Source organism: Schistosoma mansoni (assembly GCF_000237925.1).
Source record: "Schistosoma mansoni, WGS project CABG00000000 data, chromosome 1 unplaced supercontig 0071, strain Puerto Rico, whole genome shotgun sequence".
Classification (NCBI taxonomy): Eukaryota; Metazoa; Platyhelminthes; class Trematoda; order Strigeidida; family Schistosomatidae; genus Schistosoma; species Schistosoma mansoni.
In genome coordinates, this window is record NW_017385989.1 from 253,542 (window position 1) to 274,303 (window position 20,762).

A 20,762-nucleotide genomic window follows, 5' to 3' on the forward strand; every position below is an offset into this window, starting at 1 on the left:
ACTAATTATTTCCAATTGTAAGTAACTGTTTAATGATTTAGCAGTGGAATCTGCTGGATAACGCGATGGCGTTTGAAGCGTAAGTTACTGGGTTCGAGTCATAGAGTGAACATCAACAAGTCTGAGACGCAGGTACATCCAGCTGACGAGTCCCTAATAGGACGAAAAGCGCGTCAAACTGGATTCCACTGCTAGCCACTATCCATCTTTGCCTACCATGCTTGTGAATTAAGACTATATCGAGGCAATACGCACAGTATGCGCATATGCCGATTATAGACTGACCAGTTGCAGTCCTGAAACATCAATGGGAAGATTCAAACAAACAATACGAAGTATGTTTAATGGTTTATCTGAATAAATAAAAAAAATCATAATTTCAATGAGATTCAGTCATCTCCATGACCCTCACTGATAAATATTTTTTAATGTTTTACAGTTATTACTTCATCGTTTACAAGAACAGGAGTATTCAAAAAGATCGAAAAGTCTTCATTGGATTATTTCAAGTTTCTGTATGTGAAACTATTAATTTGTATTATTTATCGTTTGATTATTTTTTAAAAATCTTAATTGATAAGACCTAATACTTTGATTAATATCGATTGGTTCAGAATCAGCGTTTTCCAACTCCCGTAGGTGGACTCGCTGTGTCCACCAACCCGGTTAAAGCGCCGGATATTCGCTTTTCGTCCTCTCAATTTCGTAAACAACAGTAATGCCACGAGAAGGCAGTGATTAGGACTTCCTTGTCAGAGGCTATATATTGGCGTGGCCATATGAGAGCATTTGGAGAGGGAGTGCGAACTCTCCCCACTCTCGGCCGTACCAGGGCATTAGGGGGCCACAACTTATCTGTAGTATAAGCCATAACTAGTCTTAAGCGAATGCAAGAAGCAACGAAGTACAATACTCTTATGCAATCTCTCCATTCATATACCACTAGTTGAGTCAGAGCATATTTCGGACTCTCATCAGAATTACCAACTTCGAGTGGTGTTCGTCAGAGTTGTTCGCTTTACCCACTTTTATTTAACTTCGTCATACACATGCTCTGAGAGATAACACTTTTATCGTCTGTGTTGATATTCTATTAGGAAATCCTCTTGTTCACTTAAAATACACAAATGATATATTTCTGTTTGGTGAAGATGCTGATAATGTCAAGAGTTTTCTGACCACCTTAAGCAACAATGTAAGCATACTTGGGTTGTGGTTCTCTTTCTCCAAATGCAAAATGTCACTTCAGGATCGGTTTGCGTCATCGGCTGAATCAGTGATAGGGAGTAGAGTAGTTGAAATCATCGACTGCTATATTTATCATGGGAGTCTCATCGGTGGTTTGTTGTTTGATAAAATGTTCAGACATATTCAGAAGGCATGATTGGTTCTTGTTAAATTGTGTGCTTGAGGCGCAGATGAGATATCTGTTTTGCAATCAGAGGACGAGTTTACTGCTCAACAGTTCGCTCCATTCGATTGGTTTTTACCAAACTATCCTGGTTATTCGTCTACTGACTAAAGGAAGAGTACTCTGGCCGTGAAACGTGACCCTTAAACGAAGAGAATGCTCATAGTTTACCGACATTTGATTATCGATGCTTTCCAACATCACCTGCGTTTGTTGAGATCATCGAGTTGACGATTGTGAGGTTGGACGATGAGCTTCAGGTGTGGATGATGAATCGATTGGTGGTTTGGTAAATTTTTATCGACTGAGGTTGTTGAGACATGAATTACTTGTGTCCAACCACCGACTACCTTGACGGGCTGGTGTATGAGTAGGTTAACATAAAGCTAGGGGAGGCACAACTCCATCATGTAATTGATTGTTGAATTGAGTCATATTGGTAGATTAATTGGTTGTGGTCCACGCAATAACCGCTATCAATGGTTGGAGACTGGGTGATAGTATTGAACATCAGGTTCCCTACGTTTGACTTGGAACCAAATTTAAGAGATCTAACAAGTCTTGTCCAATTTATGCTTTTTGCAAACTATACGTTATTATATGGCAATTATGTAATATACCGTGTTTTTCACTTTTCTTATCTTAGGCAAGTCTAATTCAGCTGATATTATTTATTCATTACAACAAAAAGCATTTGAACGTGATTTTTTGATATTACCTGAAACAATGAAATCAATAATTGCTACACCTTATCTTGTTCAAGGTAATCTATTAGAACATCGTCATTTATGTTTTAGAAATCATGAATTAACAAATCATTATCCTGTCAATTTGAACAATAAAGATAATTTGGATGCATTGAAACAATTGGATTCCATTATTCAAATCTCATCGACTTCAAGTACTGAGGAAATTGTTGATACGACTGTGAATTGGTTAACAAATCATATTCCATGCCATTTATTCAAAACACCAATTGATCCATTAACTTGTGATATACCAACTTGGTTAATTATTTGTCAACGATTATTACAAGAAGGTTCAACGTTTAAAGAATCTACTAATTGGATGTATTTAGCTTTAAAATGGCTTGAACAAACAAGTAATGCACCTGATTTCTTGGATTGTTTCAAAGAATGGTTCAATTATGCACCAAATAAAAGTACTTCTACATCATTATTAATTGCTGGTCTTATTCATCCGAAGTAGGTAGTATATTTCTTTTTGTACAAACTAAGAAATGCTATCAAAATTTCATCGCTTTGGTATGTTCATGTTATGGTTTATGTGAGGAATAGGTGAATCATATGTCTAGAGTTTCAAGAGTGAATACATCAATGTACGACAAAGACAGATAAGTGTCTTTATGAAAGAGATCTAAATACTAGATGAATACATCCCAGTCACATATGTACCTAAAAAGTTCTACTTAATATAAACTATTCCCAGCATTTAGCTGTATTTAACATGCCTAGCAAAATCTGTGAATGTATATATCAGTCAGTTAGTCACAACGTAAAACTTTGTACGTACGTACATCAGTTGCCATACCACATTGGCACAGAGATTCAGTTGTCGATTGAAATCCCATAGTGGTAGAGGTAGTGAGACTAAGGAATAGTTGGAAAGATTAGGATTTGAAGATGTTATTCAAGGAGAATCTGTATTCATTTCAAGACGACACTTGTCACTAATAAGTTGGTGACATGATTTTAGGCATCTGATAACGGTTCATTTATAAAATGTCCACCGAAATTTATAAACAAGTTTGAAATCATAACTTGAGAAAAAGAACTAAATATCTCATTTTCAGGTGCTAAATAACAAAACTTCCACAGTTTATGAGAATCAATAGTATCAAAGTCTAGATGGTTTTACCCATCGCAGTGAACGAGTAATTAATATTCAAAATAGATTCAAAGTACACGGTAAAGATGAAATATCATTGGTTCGTTTCCTCGTTTAATACGCTATTTTGTGACGTTTCCCAATGACATTTTAATACTGTATATATACTCTTTAGTTGTAGTAGTAGTGTTTTTTACTAGGTTGCTGACTTCATACACAACCTTCCTCTTTTACTCGGGCTTGAGAACTGTAGTAACCTTAGAAGAACTACAGGTGTTATTGTTTTTGTTATGTCCTTGTGATAATAAAAGTATGGGTAACTTCCATGAATTATTAATGGACTATATATATATATATATATATATATATATATATATATATATATATATATATATATATATATATAGACGGACAAGGGGCCAATAAGGACTCTAGTCTGCTCATACTGGTCGAACGTCATTGATTTGGCACAGTGTTAAGATTAGACAAGTCGTGTTCCGATTGGCGGGTAAATCACGTGGTGAAAAGCCGGACATAAGATCATAACGAATTGGATACGGCTTTCTTATTTTATGGTCATAACAAACTGGCGACGGCCTATATTATAAAGTCACAGCAGTTTTGTCTACACATTTGTTAATGTTTTTGTTTATAGGTCTCGAGAATGGGCTCTGTCAGTTCTATCGGAGAGAAACGATGCAATATACGATATTATTGTTTCTGATTCTCTTTATCACCTTTCTGACGAAAATCAAAGTTCTTGTAAGTTTTACTAATCTTAAAACTCCTGCGATGTTCATTTAAAAGTTCACTATCTGGTAGATGACAGAATCTAATTTTTCTTTTTAGATTTATGTTTTTTTATATCTCGAATATCCATTTTTGTTACTGAAAGTTGTAGGGACCATTGGGATGAAAGAAGTCATGCTTTTTTCCTTCCACTCACAACTTTAACGGAAGTCAATTTCATTTCAAGACCCTGAATTACTATTTAACAGTGGTTTTACGATATACGTAACTCTTATTCAAATATCATTGCTTTGGTTGAGGGCATGAAAGTTTCTGTTATTTACTTATGTTTCAAATAATAATCTTTTTTACATTAACTGTCTCATAGTCGACTTGAATTTATCACTAAGTTCTTAGAATTTGTGATTACTCACTCACACATTCACGGCTGTCAGAAACACTGAGAAACAGTTAGTAACTTTATAAGGAAAGATGTATGGTGGATGACAGTGAAATCCAGGACGCGCGTTTCGTCCTACTTGGCACTCGTCAGCTGGATGAACTTGTATACTTGATATGATTTTCACTCCAGGACTCGAACCCAATACCGTTCACTTCAAACGCCATCGCGTTATCCACTTAGCCGCCATCCATCTTTGCTTATAATATTTGTAACTTAAGGCAATATCTAAGCAATCCGCACAACATACACATATGCCAATAAGAGATTGACCAATCGCAGTCCTAAACAAAATGAAGTCATTAATTTTGTAGTATGTAACGCAAATAGATGTCATTTCAATTTCTCACAACAACTAACTTTCATCCTCGTGGAATACAACACAACGAAACGTACCCACCTAAACTATAGAGTTTCGTCATTTAAAATTTGTAGAATGTATCTCTAGCAATGCTAACAATGATGAAATGTAGAAGTTGAAAAGTCTTTTCAATACTTTGCTACTTCTGATAATTTCTTCAACTCATTTCTGCTTTTTATGAAATTTACAAACTTTCAATATTGTTTAATGTAGTAGCGGAAATTATCTCAGGATTCTGCAAGACAAATACATTGGCAGTTGCACTTCAATTATACAAAAATGGTTTTGAAGCTCCCACTTTACAAGTAACTTCTATTTTTGTCATATATCATTTTCTGTACTTATGTAATTTTAAATGATTTAAAATTTTCTTTGCACATATATTGTGATATAACCTTGTACACACACCATGCTTAAATCTACAGTAATGATACCTCGACTTAGCGACCTGATATTGTTAACTCTTACTGACCCACAGAGAACTCTTCTGTTTACAAGGCTTAATCAAAACACGAGAAAAGATATCCAATGTTACTTTTGTGTATTTGATTTAAAAACATATGAATTTGAACATAAATTTCAGGATAACAGGGTACCGTAAATCTGAAATCATAAGTATCTTTCTAGGCAGAGTGAGGGCATACAACCACCTTTCTCCCTTGTTTCATTCGAGCAGTGGGGTTAGGCAGGGTTGCCCAATCCCGCCATTCCTCTTCAACTTTACCATCGATGACATTCTGGAAACAGCTCTGATGGATGTAAGTAATGGCAGTGTGGATCTGTTGCTTGGAGAAAGACTTCTCGACCTTGAGTATGCGGATGATATTGTCTTACTGTGCGGTAATGCCCAAACCATGCAGTCCGCACCCAATCAGTTGGCAATCAGTGTCCGTAGGTATGGTATGTGCTTTGAACTTTCGAAGTGCAAACTACTCCTACAAGACTGGCAGGATTCTCATCCTGTACTCACCCTGGATGGTGAGCAGATTGAAGTAATTGAGAAGTTCGTGTATCTAGGTAGCTACATAAGTGCTGGTGGGGGCGTGAGTGATGAGATTGATGCACGTATAATGAAAGCCAGAGCGGCTTATTTCAATCTGGGCCATCTTTGGCGCCTTCGTGATGTTAGTCTGGCTGTAAAAGGTCGGTGAGAGCAGTTTTGCTCTTTGCTTGTGAAACCTGGCCTCTCCGAGTTGAGGATGTTAGACGTCTCTCTGTGTTCGATCATCGTTGTCTCCGAAGGATTGCTGACATCCAGTGGCAACACCATGTTAGTAATGCTGAGGTTCGGCATCGTGTGTTCGGGCGCAGAGACGATAATTCAATTGGTGTCACCATCTTGAAACACCGACTTCGGTGGCTTGGACATGTTTTACGAATGTCGTCCCAGAGACTTCCACGTCGTGCATTATTTGCCGACTCTGGGACTGGTTGGAAAAAGCGGAGAGGAGGTCAGTGTATGACATGGTGTCGTGGCATGAAAGAAAGCTGCAAAGGGCTAGCTTCTGTTGGTCCTTCACGACTCCCTGTCTGGGGTCGGAGAGATGGTGCAACACAGTGGCTAGAGACGTTATCAGATATGGCTCAGAATAGAAGCCAGTGACGATCCTACTGTAACCTTCTTTTACTTTCTTCATAAAGAGTGGTGACGAAACTATAATATATGGACGAGTCAGTCAGAAGCGTCTTAGAGATTTCAAGGTCATAGCGCCAATTTCAGTACCTGATGCTCATGTACAATCGGTTCACAGAGGATTTTAGAGAAAACATGTCAATTAAGCGGCTACAATAAGTGGGTTTACTAGGAATTTCTCTTATTTGTAATTGTGGTAATCAACTGACTTGTAGACCTTGCTCAGACTACCCTTATAATGTTATCTTTCGATGTAATATATATTAGGGGAAGAAGTCTGCTAGAATAGGAACTTTTTTCTCTCGATCCAGATTGAGACTAAGGCATATTCAATGAATGCTGTGAACTGTATAATAAAAGCCCCAGTATTATCGGCTGCAATATTCGCAGATGTTACTGAAGCTTCGGCTGTTCAGAGTTATGAGTGTTTTAGGGATATATGCGTAGTAAAAATTACAAACTTACAAAGCCGGAGTACATACAATCAATATTAAAGCTATGTGGTCGAAGCTGAAAGAGTTTGTGTGACCTTATAATGGCTCCACAGACCGAGTATTATGGAGCCATATGAATGAGTTCCTCTATCTTATGCATTGCGATTTTAGAACCTTTGAACCTCATTCTAACCTTGACAAGTTTTCGGGCCATGTAAAAGAGGGTGTACTCACTCTAATTCTTTGGTGTTGTATAATCTATTTTTACTCTGTACTAACTGTCTTCTGATTGGCTAATATTTCTCAAGGCTACTTAAGATTCGTTCAAAGGTCGTCCATAAACTATAGTCTCGCCAGAGTAGTTTTAATTTCCTTAACTGAAAGGATTTTTCTGGTTGTACATTTCAGTTTTTTTACCATCATTCAGTCAGTCAGTCACAACGTAGAACTTCGTAAGTACGTACACCAGTTCGAGTTGCCATACCACATTAGCACAGAGATTCAGTTGTCGACTCAAATCCCATAGTTGTAGAAGTAGTGAGAGTATAAGTATTATGTGAAAGATTAGGGTTTGAAGATGCTACTAAAGGAGTATAATCCAATGAAATAAATTTGGAGAGAGAAAAAAGATAGAGACATGAAGAATTCAGAACATTATATATATGCATCTTACCCCTTTTCTCTTCTCATTCTCATTGTTTTGTGTGGCGCATATATATCTGGTGCCCCCCTTGTTCCAATATTTATGTGTTTAAATAAATAAATATTAAATCGTACAGTAGAACTAATACGCTACCACTGAGTTATTCAGAGAGCAACTGACATCCTGCAGAGTTTCCATCTGACGTCTATTTAACACTTTTTATATGAAATTATATCTATATCACTTACTTTCTATCAATAATAATTACTTTTTTGTTTCACAGTACATTATTAGTAAATGGCCTGGAGACGATTATATAAATGAGCTTGTTCAATTGTCTGTAGCAAAGGTTAGTCAATGAATGCTTACTCTTTATTTTATAAACTTCTCATGTGGCGATTGTGAATACTTATCTTATATTTCCATGGTTGCTTTGTTTACTATTTTGTAAAATCATGAATTTTTGGTCTTTATTCAGAGTTCATATTTCTCATAATACTTTTAGATACATCTTATCAATAAGTGCATTTACCTACCGATTCTGTGATGTTTTGGTCCATCAGTGACCAATATGCATAACTTCTAACTATAGACTTCATTTGTTCTACACCAAGATGACTAATATGAAACTGCTTCAGCACCTTTAATCTTAGAGATTCTGACACCACGACTCTTTCTCCAAACACCAAGCATTTGTTCGTGATGCATTATGAATCCTGACGGTGGTAAAGTTGCTGCATATCATCATCAAAAACAGTAGACGGCCAACTGTTGGTGACGATGTTCATCGTTTTCTTAATGATAGGGTCGTTCCTGGAGGCAGCTTGTATTCCTGGTGCTGACTGACACTGGCAAACAACTATCGTCAGCCCTCAAGTAACATTCTGCGTTGTCTTCTGTCGAAAACGAGGCTATAACCATGTATTCCTCTGCCGCAGTATGTTCACTGATTTACCGCGGCAAAGCATCTGCCTGACCAAAGTGTTGGGTGCATCGTTATTGAATGTCGAAGTCATAACATAATAGTACCAAGGCCCGATACTGGAGACGATTTGCAGAATGGGCTGAAATGACAGATTTCGAACCGAAAATCATGAGAAGTGGCTTATGCTCTGTTAGAAAAGTAAATCTTCAGCCGTGTAAGAACTGGTAAAAACGACGAACAGAAGAAATAAGGACAAGTGCCTCTTTCTTCATCTAGCTATACTTCTTTTCTGCAGGAGTTAATGTGCGTGCGTGATAGCTTTTTCTGTGGCACCTGGAAATCGATGTGAAACGACGGTACCAAGTCCAAAAACTAAAGCATCCACAGCCACGATGATTGACATGGACGGATCGTAGTGCGGTTGTAATAATTCCGAACTAATAATAGTGTTGAGTTTGCGAAAAGTCACTTCACCTTATTTCGTCCGATTCCAAGTTCTTTACTTATTCAGCAGAGAGTTCAGTTATTCCCACATGACATGCATCAACGGATCAAAGGCTGAGTAATAGCTAATTAATCCCTAAAATGATTTTAAGCAGAGAAGGTGGGAGTAGGTATCTATTCTATACTTTGAACGTTTTTTGGATCTGGTCAGTAGCCTGCAGCATCAAAGAAGCATCCCAAGTACTTTACCGACTAAAACAATCGACGCTGTTCTGAATGTGACCGGAAAACATTATCGCTGACGCGTTTTAGCACTGCCGTCGTACGTTCCTGTAGCTTCTCTAACAAAGTGGCAACAAGTAAAATATTATTAAGATACGTTGTGACTCCCAGGATACCCGATAGGATAGTTCCCATAAGTTTCTAGGAAATAAATGGGCTGGTCTTAGCTCCAAAGAATAGACGATTATAATGAAACAAACTACAGTCAGTATTAATGGTCAGTTGTTCTCTTAATTCTTCAGCCGCTTACACGTGTAAATAAGCATCGGCGAGGTCCAGCTTTGCGGAGAACTTCCCAGCGTTTAGAATAGTGAACGAATCTGTGGGAACTGGCAGCGGGTAATGGTGCTGTTCTAGAGCTACTTTAAGACCTTTGGAGAAATCTGCTCATATTCATGTTGTGCCATTAGCTTCCTTGATAAACCACAATAAGTATCGCCCAAGCAGAATAAAAAAAGGCTGTGATAACTCCTTGTAGATAAAGGCAATTAAGTTCTTCATCAACTTGTGATAATGCTGCATATGATATGAGTCTCTTTGGAAAACAGTTTTAGCTCTTGGCGTCAACCGAAAGGTTGGTTTCATACCAGAGCACCGACCTAATGCAGACTGGAAGTTGGTTGAAAACTGCGTCATGCTTCAGGGCTTGTCTTACCGGATGTCATAAGATACTTAGCGGAACATCAGCTAGCTGCAGCTTGTCGAACCATTGTAAAGCACATAAAGTTAGGTCAACTGGGGGTATGTAACATACCCCAGTGAACGTCGACTCACAGAAAGACACTTTACAATCTAATTGTACTAACAAACTCAGATAATTACCACATGCTATGCGAGGCTTCTGTGTTGTCGTTGCTATGAGTGGACTGCTCATTTTGGTCCAGAATTTCCGAAAGATAATGATAATTTCTGATGCTGAATTTATTCGCAACCTAAATGGAGTGCCCATTAATATTAAGGGTAATGAATTTCCTCTCACCTGGTGTTGTGGTCTGATAGGATGCTAATAGGCTCAGCGAATTTGTGCAGGATTTAGAAACAGGCTTTCTAATACTTCTGGACTGATTTGGTTTCCTCCTTTGCCAGAATCCATCTCTGTAACCAATGGATTTACACTTTCTGCAACGATGATGCTTAATTGGGCAGGTACGTACGAATACCATATACCGCAATGCCTGCACGGAGCCGGAGGAATAGCCTTCATCAGTTGGACTGAGCTTGGGTGAAATGGGCTAGGGATAATAGGTGTGGATTTAACTGTTATATATGTCAAACATCTTTCGGACCACAGCACAGTTTTCTTATTCTTAGCTTAAACAAATATTTATTTGTTATCGTTGTTCATTTAGATTTTATTGCTGTGACGTTATACTGGCTTTTTTTCTGTATTATTTAGACTAGTTGGATTACTCCAATGGTAGATTTTATATCAGAACACTATCCTGATAAAAGGTTAACGTTTTATAACAATCTATTAACCGTGTTGAGTAAGTTTACTTTTCTTTCCGATTTTTATTTGATGATTTCCGTAATGATTCAAAAGTATTTTTATTTTTATTTTATTTAAACACATAAATATTGGTACAAGGAAGCCACACAAATCTGTGATACTTCCCAGGTGCCCAAACCGAAGCAGGTGGTTTTCTTGGGGGCCACACCCCGAGCCTTTGACATAAAGGTCTGATCCACAAGACAGTGGAGCATCGTGAGGAGATGCAGTTTCATGGTAGACGGTGACCAACGATTGATTCATACTCCATTTGTTCCCTCAGGATACTGGATTCCATGTGCACCATTGATTTGGAATGAGGGTTTTCCAACTTCCCTAGGTGAACTTTCCGTGTCCACCAACCCTGTTAAAGCACCGGATATTCGCTTTTCGTCCTCTCAATTTCGTAAACAACACCCCTACCGTGAGAAGGCAGTGAGTAGGACTTCCGTGGCAGAGGCTATATACGCGTGGCCATGTGAGAGCATTTCGAGATGGAGAGCGGACCCTCCTCACTCTCGGCCGTATCAGAGCATTTGGGGGCAATTCAAAAGTAGCCTAGTATTCTATTCGTTTTGTCCAAAGTTATTTTGTAATAAGTTTAAAGGGAGATGAGTTTATTTAGTCTGGAATACACTAGTAAAGATGATTTTCTTAGATGATAATTACATATAATCCCATACAATTGATAAATCAAGTGGTTGTTACCAATATTCATGATCAAGTTCTGTATTCTTATTAGTCACTAGGATTATTTTCATTTGTATTCTACTCTTTCTGATGAGAACTTATAGTCATCCTGAACACAAGCGGTTAAATTTTTATAATGTTCTTGGAATTCTATCATAATGAAATGGTGGAGAAGATTTGTAGCTCAGTTGGGTGATTTTTATGTAGGTTTGTTCTCTAAGGTAGATGGTTTGGTCGTGGAGCTTTCATTGTCCTTCTGAACACGATATCATCAGCACAAACTTCGGGTAGAAGTGAGATCCAACCAAAACAAAGAAATAAACAATGACAGATTTGTATACTGAATAAGAACCAATCGACATCGAGATGCACAGGACAAGCTGTGAATCACATGTGGAGAAATTCAAACACTTCACTACTACCCGAAGTTTGTGATGATGATGTCATTCAGAAGGACGATGAAAGCTCCACGATCAAACCATCCAGTTCAGAGAACAAACCTACATCAATATTCTATCATAATGCAATCAGTAATCACAACAACTATATATTGTTTAAAGTTGACAGTAGTAGTTTGTTTCATGCTACTTAATATGACAATAAAGAGCATGTTATCGTTGTCTATTTTTTTTCTAATACTAGGAACAAATTCATATTGTCAAGATACTTTGATTTTGGTTTACAATTTTACTCATAATTCAATATCACAATTAGATCCTATTAATAGATGGTTTTTAGATACAATTTCAAAATTGAATAACTTTTCTAAAGTGGTAGGTCTTTGTTTATCGAAATAAAAAACATGACAACTGTTGGTCTATCTTTTTTTCAAAAATTTTGTTCTTAGTTGTTGAGTTTATTCAGTGTAACGGTTTAAAGTGATGTGCTCAACCTACTCCTTTGTTTAGATAGTAACTCTTCGTTACTCAGATGCGCAAAGTACTCCTCGAAGATTTTTAGAGGTTGGTGGTTGCATTTGCATTTTATGATATGTCTTAAGAACTATCAAAAATCCAGTTGGTGTGTAAGTAACTTTGAGAGACAGTTACAGTGTTGCCAATCAAATCCATTCATGTGTAGAAAAAGTTACCTTTGGAAATATCCTGACTTTCAGTTTATAACATGTAGTTGTAAAATAAAATTGTTCTGTATTTTTCTAACATCTGTCAGTCCACCATGACTTCTTGGTTCGGATCATAGAGATTGTCCAAACTCAAAAAGGCTTGAAATGTCTTCAGATACAACTCAAAATTCCGTGGTTTTACAGCTGTTTTTTACTACTCGATTCCTTATCGCGAAGTAAGTTATGCCGCTAAACTGAATGAAATCTACCTACTGTCCTACCATGCCAGACAGTTCGGTTGAAGAGCGGTAAGACTAAAAGCAGCAAACCCAAGGTCCGAAGGTGAAGTCGTACTGCTAACTGTACAGAGGTGTGACAGCAGTAAGGTGTTTCCTTCAGACAACCAGCATAACAGCGATTCTGCCTTCCCACAAGGAGAGGTGAGGTTAGAAAAGGTCGACCATAAAAATGCACACCTCACCTTATCTCACGGATATCCGTCTCCGGCGGTAAGGTCCCATCAAGTACGGAGCTAACACAAAAAGGTCGCGTGTGACCTACCTCAAGCAGTTGTCCCTTGGGCACTGCGGTCACGCTCTCAGGTCATTAAGACCACTTCTAACTCAATTTCCTTTTCAGTTACCTCTAGAAGAACCCTTCCACGGTGTGGGCAGCCGGGAAGTGATACTCGCCCTCATACCTCTAACAGCATTCTTCTGTATATGAATGTTGATTTGAAAACACTATATGACGATTATCTTTCCAAAGCAGATAATAAGCGGGGTTCACTTCTCGTTCATTATTTTTAACACCTTTGTAGTATCCACGTTTTGCCCGCTATCCATTAAATGTCTAGTGATCCCCCTTGTGGCATAAGTCTATGAAGTTGTTGACAATATAGACTGAGCCTTGTAAGTGGAAGCAAACTACCTGATTTTGATCCGTGTGATTATTGCGAATAATGATTAGAAATTGATAGGTAACATGGTTCAAAATCGTTTACAGATGGCATACGTACACTCACTCTTTTCTCAGAACCTGAGTCGTGAAATGTCCGTATACATGTTCTCTACAATTTCTAATTTTGTTAATGCTTCTATTATTCTGGGATTTGCTTTGGTAATTTTATTTCTCTGTGTTAATTTGATGCGACAGCCTGAACCAATTACATGTGAATACACAGCATTCGAGGAATATATTATGAAACTCTTGTAAATCCCCTTCATGAAGTCCTTTCTGTATACTTTCTGCCTCAAGTAATAAATGATGTCACTAATCCATCACTTCGAAAATGACCAATATTAATGTAATTTAGTTTAAATATATTTTATTGGAATGAAATTAAATAGCCATTTCCATGGATTTTCTCTCTCTGTTCTTCTTGTCACTTGTTGTACTCATTATTTTGTCTTCATTTCTTTATATACCTTAACTTACTTACTTACAACTGTTACCCCTCGTGGAGGAGCATAGGCCGCTCACTAGCATTCTCCATCCATTTCTTTATATAGTTAACTAATTTTGATTATATCAAGAATTAGACAATATATTACATTGTAAGCAAAGATGGATAGTGCCTAGCAGTGGAATGTAGTTTGACACGCGTTACGTCCTATTTGGGACTCGTCAGCTAGACGTACCTGCATCTCAGAATTGGTGTTCACCCTGGGACTCGAACCTAGTACCTTTCGCTTCAAACGCCATCGCGTTATCCACTCGGCCACTGAGTCCTGTTATCCACTTGCTTGTGCGATTCAAACAAACAATACTAAATGAATTTAATATATTACATTATTTTACGTTCTAATTTAATAAGTGAATGTCATGCCATTTTGTTCCTCTTTTTAAATTTTTGCTTTCACTCTCAGAAACTATTGTCCAGTGATTTGCATAATGTTTTATCAGATATTGGATTATCGTCAAATGTAGTTTCGAAGGCCCTTTGTGCAGCGATAAATAATTCGAAATATCAAATCCTTTTTGAATCATTGAAAAGGTTGGTAACTGGCATATTTTCTAGTCGGTATTCTGTTTTTATTCAACAGTGTTAGCAGAATTTTAAAAAATGATTTGTGGTACGACACAATAGTTAGAGACCTTGAATGAAATGGCTCAAAATCGTTTGCAATGGTGAAGGTGCATCCACTCTTTGTGTTCTACCAAATTCTAATTTTCTGAATTCTTCATGTCTCTATCTTTTTTCTCCTTCCAAGTTAATTTCACTGTATTATACTCCTTCAATAACATCTTCAAACCCTAATCTTTCCCATTACTGCTTATACTCTTACTACTTCTACCACTATGGGATTTGAATTGACAATTTCATCTCTGTGCTAATGTGGTATGGCAACTTGAACTGATGTACGTACGTACGAAATTCTACGTTGTGACTGACAGACTGACATCACAATTCACATTTTGTTTAAAGATATCTTTATTGTATGGATTTTCATATTAATTTGTCTTACAGTAGTTCTAGATCCTTAATTGAACAGGTTGTTCAATTAACTGGTTTTCAAATAAATCAGTCTAGCTTGTTAAAGGTAGTTGAAAGGAATTATCAAGTTATGTTTTGAGTTAACTGTCGCTCGTCTGCAAGACGCACTTGTAATCTTGAAGTTATTAATACTCCCTGTTAGATTAAAATCCATGTCAACCAGTTTGATATTCTGAGACGTCGCAACTGGGTTTTTTGAGTGAGTGCCAACTAACACGAAACATATGCCGAATTTCTTGCCAAGTACCTCCGATCATGTAACATCGAAACATAGTGAACGCAATGTCGAGTCACTCAGGCTGGCAGTGAAGTTGCAACTTGATCAATAGAATTCAATAGAACATCAGGAAATAGTAAACCTACTCAACTAAGTTAATAGGTTGTTATAAAACGTTAACTGCTTATCAATATAGTATTCTGATATAAAACCAGATATTGGAATAAACAATCAATCTAGTTCAATTGTTTATGACTCCAAAAGTTAGTCCAACGAACACTATTTTCCAAAATCTATAAAATTGTTTAGTAATTTGTTGTATTGAATTTAAATTGACCGATTTCTTGTCTGTAATTTGATTGATATTTTTCTTTTATATTATATATATATATATATATTTCACGGTAGTATGGATGAAAAGACATTGGATATTGTCGTACCGTTTGTAATATACTTTATACTGGTAAACAAAGGCATTACTGGTAAGAGCTATATAAAATAAACATTTTTTAAAATGTTTTTTTCAATATATTTACTTACTGAAACCTGTCGCCAAACAGGATTCATCAACCAAATCTGTTCGGGGGTCTCGTTCCCGGCTGTTACCGAGTGCTATTCATTATTTTACTGTCCGCCACCAATTTGCCAGTGGAATGTGTCCCTTGGTTCTCCTCTTCTACTATTGTGTTGAGGATTCCCTGCTAGGGTGTGGGTTGTGATGTGGTTTGATGAATTTTGCAATGTACGTCCTACACACCTTCAGAGACTTTTCCCGACTTCCTCTCCAGATGGAAATTGGTTTATCCTCTGCTAGAGTAGGATATTGGTAATGTTATCTGATCAACAGTTGTGGAGTATGTTGTTTAGACAGTTGTTTATAAATATTTGTACGTGTTTGATGATGGTTGTAGTAGTTCTATAAGTTTTACTTAGCTTCGTACAATTTTTGTATTGAATATTCTGATATTGGCATTGCGTTACAGCTCTTTGGAATCGCAGATATTTTTCATCTATGAGAATGCTCCCATTCTCTTCTGTTTTTCCCCTCTAATCCTCTTATTTATTCGTTTGTTTGCTTCTGTGTATTTCGGCCTAAACCCTGACATTATCTGCTATTGCTTGATTTTCTGATTCACAGATGGATGAGCTTAGAGCCTATTCAACACGAATGTGTTCATAGCAGATGAGTTACACTTATATTTCTGTATTTATCCTTGTCTCAGTTATTAGATCTTTGCATTCTTTTCCTTCATTTGCCGGTCATTGCATTTGACGCGGTGCTTTTCTTTGTGTACTGATTTTTTTAAAATTACAAACGAAATATTAGACAATGAAAAAGTCAGTATTGGCATAGAGCTCTTCTAAGGTTATTGTCAGTCACAAGTTGAAAGCTCCATCCTGTAGAAAAGACTTACTAAAAAAATCCACTCACCATAACAAATTATTAAAACCATTTAAACTCTGTCGTGAGAGTTGAAGGGTCTTCATGCTGAAGTTAGGAGATACAACTTGGCGGTGCTCTGAATAACTGAGACCTATTTGAATCAGGTTGTAAAGAAAAGATTGGCTACGGGATAGGAACTTTTCTATACTGTTCATAGAAAAATTGCTTTACGCACAAGGAGTTACATATTTCACTGGGAAGTCAAAGTGTAAATGAATGCCTCAGAAAGACACATTGCATTGTAAGGATTGATGTAAGTTCATAAACCGTGATATAGCCGACCAATTGTAATGTAGTAATGATGATGAGGGACTTCTGTTTTTGAATTTCAGTAATTCTACAATTTATTATGGATAAAATTTTAAATTGCAATGAGATTACTTTATTTATTTATTTAAACACATACATATTGGTACAAAAGGGCACCAGATACATGTGCGCCACACAAAATAATGAGAATGGGAGGAGAAAGGGGGGAAGATGTGTATATATAAAAGAAAAAAAGGATGAGAAAAAGAGAAGAGTAATGATGGGAGGAACTGAAATGTACAACCAGAAAAACTCTCAGTTAAGAAAGTTAGAACCACTCTTTATGGAGAAAGTAAAATAAGGGTACAGTAGGATCGTCACTGGCTTCTATTCTGAGCCATATCTGATAACGTCTCTAGCCACTGTGTTGCACCATCTCTCCGACCCCAGACAGGGAGTCGTGAAGGACCAACACAGGCCAGCTCTTTGGAGCTTTCTTTCATGCCACGACACCATGTCATACACTGACCTCCTCTCCGCTTTTTCCAACCAGTCCTAGCGTCGGCAAATAATGCACGGCGTGGAAGTCTCTGGGACGACATTCGTAAAACATGTCCAAGCCACCGAAGTCGGTGTTTCAAGATGGTGACTTTACTTTACGATTTAATAAATAAAAAAATCATGCTACTGATCATTATTATAACCTTTTGACTATTTTTCTCGTTCTTTTTTGTTATTAGAGTTATATCAACTACTTCATTTTACATCATATATTAATGAAAGGAAGTTATTATCTATGTTTTGTAAATATTTTCAACCATTCATAAAATATAATCTAAAGTATTGTATCCTTTCACAAGGACAATACTTACTTACCCATTTACGCCTGATACTTCCACAAGGACAATACTATGAGTAAGTAAATGAATTCATTGTCTTAATATATATATATATATATATATATATATATATATATATATATATATATATTAAATTGAATTGTTGTCAGAGCTTTAGATGAACTGCTATCAGAATTGTCAACTTTTAGCGGTTATCCACCCTAACCCATCGTTTTATGAACCTTGATGGGTTGATCTTTCAACAGGAGATTCTCTTGTTTACTTTAAATACACAAATGATATATTTCTGTTTGGTGAAGCTACTGATAATGTCAAGAGTTTTCTGACCACCTTAAGCAACAATGTAAGCATACTTGGGATGTGGCTCTCTCTCCTTATGTAAATGTCACTTCATGATTGGTTTATGTCATCGTCTGAATTAGTGATAGGGCGTAGAGTAGTTGAAATCATCGACTGCTACATTTATCATAGGATTCTCATCAGTGGTTTGTTGTTTGATGAAATGTTCAGACATATTCAGAAGGCATGATTGGTTCTTGTCAAATTGTGTTCTTGAGGCGTAGATAGTATGCTTTGACTTGCGACGGTGAATTAAGGCCTTTAGTAATAAACTATCTTCGTAGGTTACCAGCATTTGATCATAGGTGTATTCCAACCATTGTCTGTATGCTTTGGAACTATCGAGTAAGCAATTAAAAAGTTAGACTTGGAGTACTATGTAAGTGTGGTAAATCGATTGACGAGGTAGTAAATCTTTATCGACTGAGATGGTTACAGGATATATTATTTATGTCTATCCACCAACTAATTCAACACGCAATGATGGCTGGTGTAGAAATAACTTAGAAGAGAGCTAGGGGCGTGCAAACGGAAATCTCGCTTCAGTCGTCAAAGACAATGACTATTGGGATGAGCTATTCAATTAGGTGCTGCAGACTGTGTAATTGGGTCCACTTGATTATCGTAATTAATAGTTAGAAACTTTGGGTGACCGTTGCTGCTACCTTGACTTGGTGGTCGGGCTTGCCTATCGTGATGAACTAATCGAGCTATGCTGGCTGGAACAATCGTTCCTCCAGGTCCCATCATGCCAGAAAGGTCGGTTGAAATGCCGTAAAACTAAAAGCAGCAAGTGCAAGGTCCGAGGGCGAAGGCGTACTGGTGTCTGTACATAGGTGTGATGGAAGTAAGGTGTTTCCTTCAGACAACCAGCATAACAGCGATGTTGCCTTCCCACAAGGAGGGGTGGGGTTAGAAAAGGTCGACCCTAAAAATGCACACCTCACGTTATCCCACAGATTTCTGTCTCTGGTGGTAAGGTTCCAACAAGTAGAGAGCTAACGCAAAAATTACCTCAAGCAGTTGTGCGCTGGGCAATGCGGTCACGCTCTCAGGTCACTAAGACCACCTCTAATCCAATTTTATTTTCAGGTACCCCAAATGCCTTGGTACGACCGAGAGTGGGGAGAGTCTGCTCTTCCTCTCGAAATGCTCTTACATGGCCACGCGTATATAGCCTCTGCCATGGAAGTTCTACTCACGATCGGTTTTCCTTTTCACCCAAATAATCCTAATCGGAAAATAGGCAAATCTCAACGGATTTGTAAGGAAACAGAAAACAGTTTTGCTAAAAAAAATTGTTTTTTTTTCAACGTTGATATACACTAGGCGAAACTTTGTAGTTTACTATTCAAATCAGTAAATTTCATTCACTGAAATATTAGTCAGTTTAGTCACACTAATACTGTTTCTGAAAATTAAACAAGTGACTATCAGGACTCAGTAGCTGAGTGGATAACGCGATGGCGTTTAAAGCGAAAGGTACTGGGTTCAAGTCCTAGAGTGAATATCAACTCTGAGATTCCGATACATCCAGCTGACGAGTCCCAAATAGGACGAAACGCGCGTCAAACTGGATTCCACTGCTAGCCACTATCCATCTCTGCTTACCATGCTTGTGAATTAAGACTATATCGAGGCAATACGCACAGTATGCACATATGCCGATTATAGACTGACCAGTTGCAGTCGTAAGCATCAATGGGTAGATTCAAACATACAGTGCTAAGTGGATTTGTAACTATGTTCGGTGATTTCTAGTACTGAACCACACCATATATTTTCATGGATATTCATAGGCAATTTTATGTATTTCATCGTGTTAGTGCATTTTCTTGAGAACTCTCCTTATTTCAGAAATATTGTATTTGCTTTTTTAATATGACTAGCACTGTCTTAAGCGTTCATACTGTTATCATGTACATCTAAGTCCGCTTATCCAATACAGTAACCGTACAGTTCTAAAGAGTGTAAACTGAAGGAATTCTTTTACGAGTTATAAGCGTTCGTACTCAATTTTTGACCACATGGTTTTTTATAGCTTATCAATAAAACAGGGTTCGAACCTGCGGTATAACGATAGAAATCTAAAATGTGTAGACTTCACACATTATTTATTCAAGTATCGGGGGTAATTTACATGCCTTGAGAGATAATTTATTAAGGTTTATGGCTTAGAAAATACTCTTCGTATAAACGAACTTTGTGCGAGTTAGTGTCTTTTCAGCTCACTTTTATAGTTTTTCATTACTGACCAATCTTATAAAAACAAATAGTAATCAGTTAGTCATAAACAATTTACTGCGTAATGGAAACAGTATAGTATTTTAAAACCAGTTATTGACTATATACTAGTTGAATACGTCGAAACCCAGTACCAAATAAATAATAATCCTGGCTGTTTTGGACAAGCCCAGAAATATCCTTCGTTAAAGTCCCTAGATGCCCAGAGACACTAGGAAACATTTTGTCCAGTCAACATTGAATGGAATCCTCAAAGAAACATTAAGAAACGTTAGGATCACTTCCCACGGTTTACGTTGGATATTCACCTATACTGATACCATATTTATTACGGTTTCGAAAATTTCCAGATGCTCAAGGTCGCCTGTACCCTAATAATTACCATCGTTTTTCTGTTCACAAACTAACCTTAGAGTAAAGCTTTTACTCACAATACACGTCTTACCTTTAGTGTTCCAAAGACGTGTAAAAGTATTTGGAGTTATCGGAACCGGCTAAGA

At 37.2% G+C, this 20,762-nt stretch overlaps 1 protein-coding gene and 2 non-coding genes across 3 annotated transcripts in view; 2 read left to right on the plus strand and 1 right to left on the minus strand.

Moving 5' to 3' along the window:
- Smp_136670 (hypothetical protein) overlaps nt 1-20,762 on the plus strand; it is a gene marked incomplete at both ends in the record, with an annotated part of 58,832 nt that overhangs the window by 24,699 nt on the left and 13,371 nt on the right. Inside the window, 9 exons of the mRNA XM_018791802.1 lie at nt 440-515; nt 2,058-2,616; nt 3,915-4,021; nt 5,023-5,114; nt 7,803-7,868; nt 10,567-10,657; nt 11,992-12,122; nt 12,258-12,311; nt 14,281-14,408. Of these exons, the coding sequence (XP_018645028.1) occupies nt 440-515; nt 2,058-2,616; nt 3,915-4,021; nt 5,023-5,114; nt 7,803-7,868; nt 10,567-10,657; nt 11,992-12,122; nt 12,258-12,311; nt 14,281-14,408 (1,304 nt within the window). The remainder of the gene's footprint in view (nt 1-439; nt 516-2,057; nt 2,617-3,914; nt 4,022-5,022; nt 5,115-7,802; nt 7,869-10,566; nt 10,658-11,991; nt 12,123-12,257; nt 12,312-14,280; nt 14,409-20,762) is intronic.
- On the minus strand, nt 14,073-14,139 carry Smp_tRNA_00864_Pseudo_TTG.1.1. Its single transcript has one exon. It is a non-coding gene (tRNA).
- Smp_tRNA_00531_Pseudo_TTA.1.1 lies at nt 19,458-19,528 on the plus strand. The gene has a single exon. It is a non-coding gene (tRNA).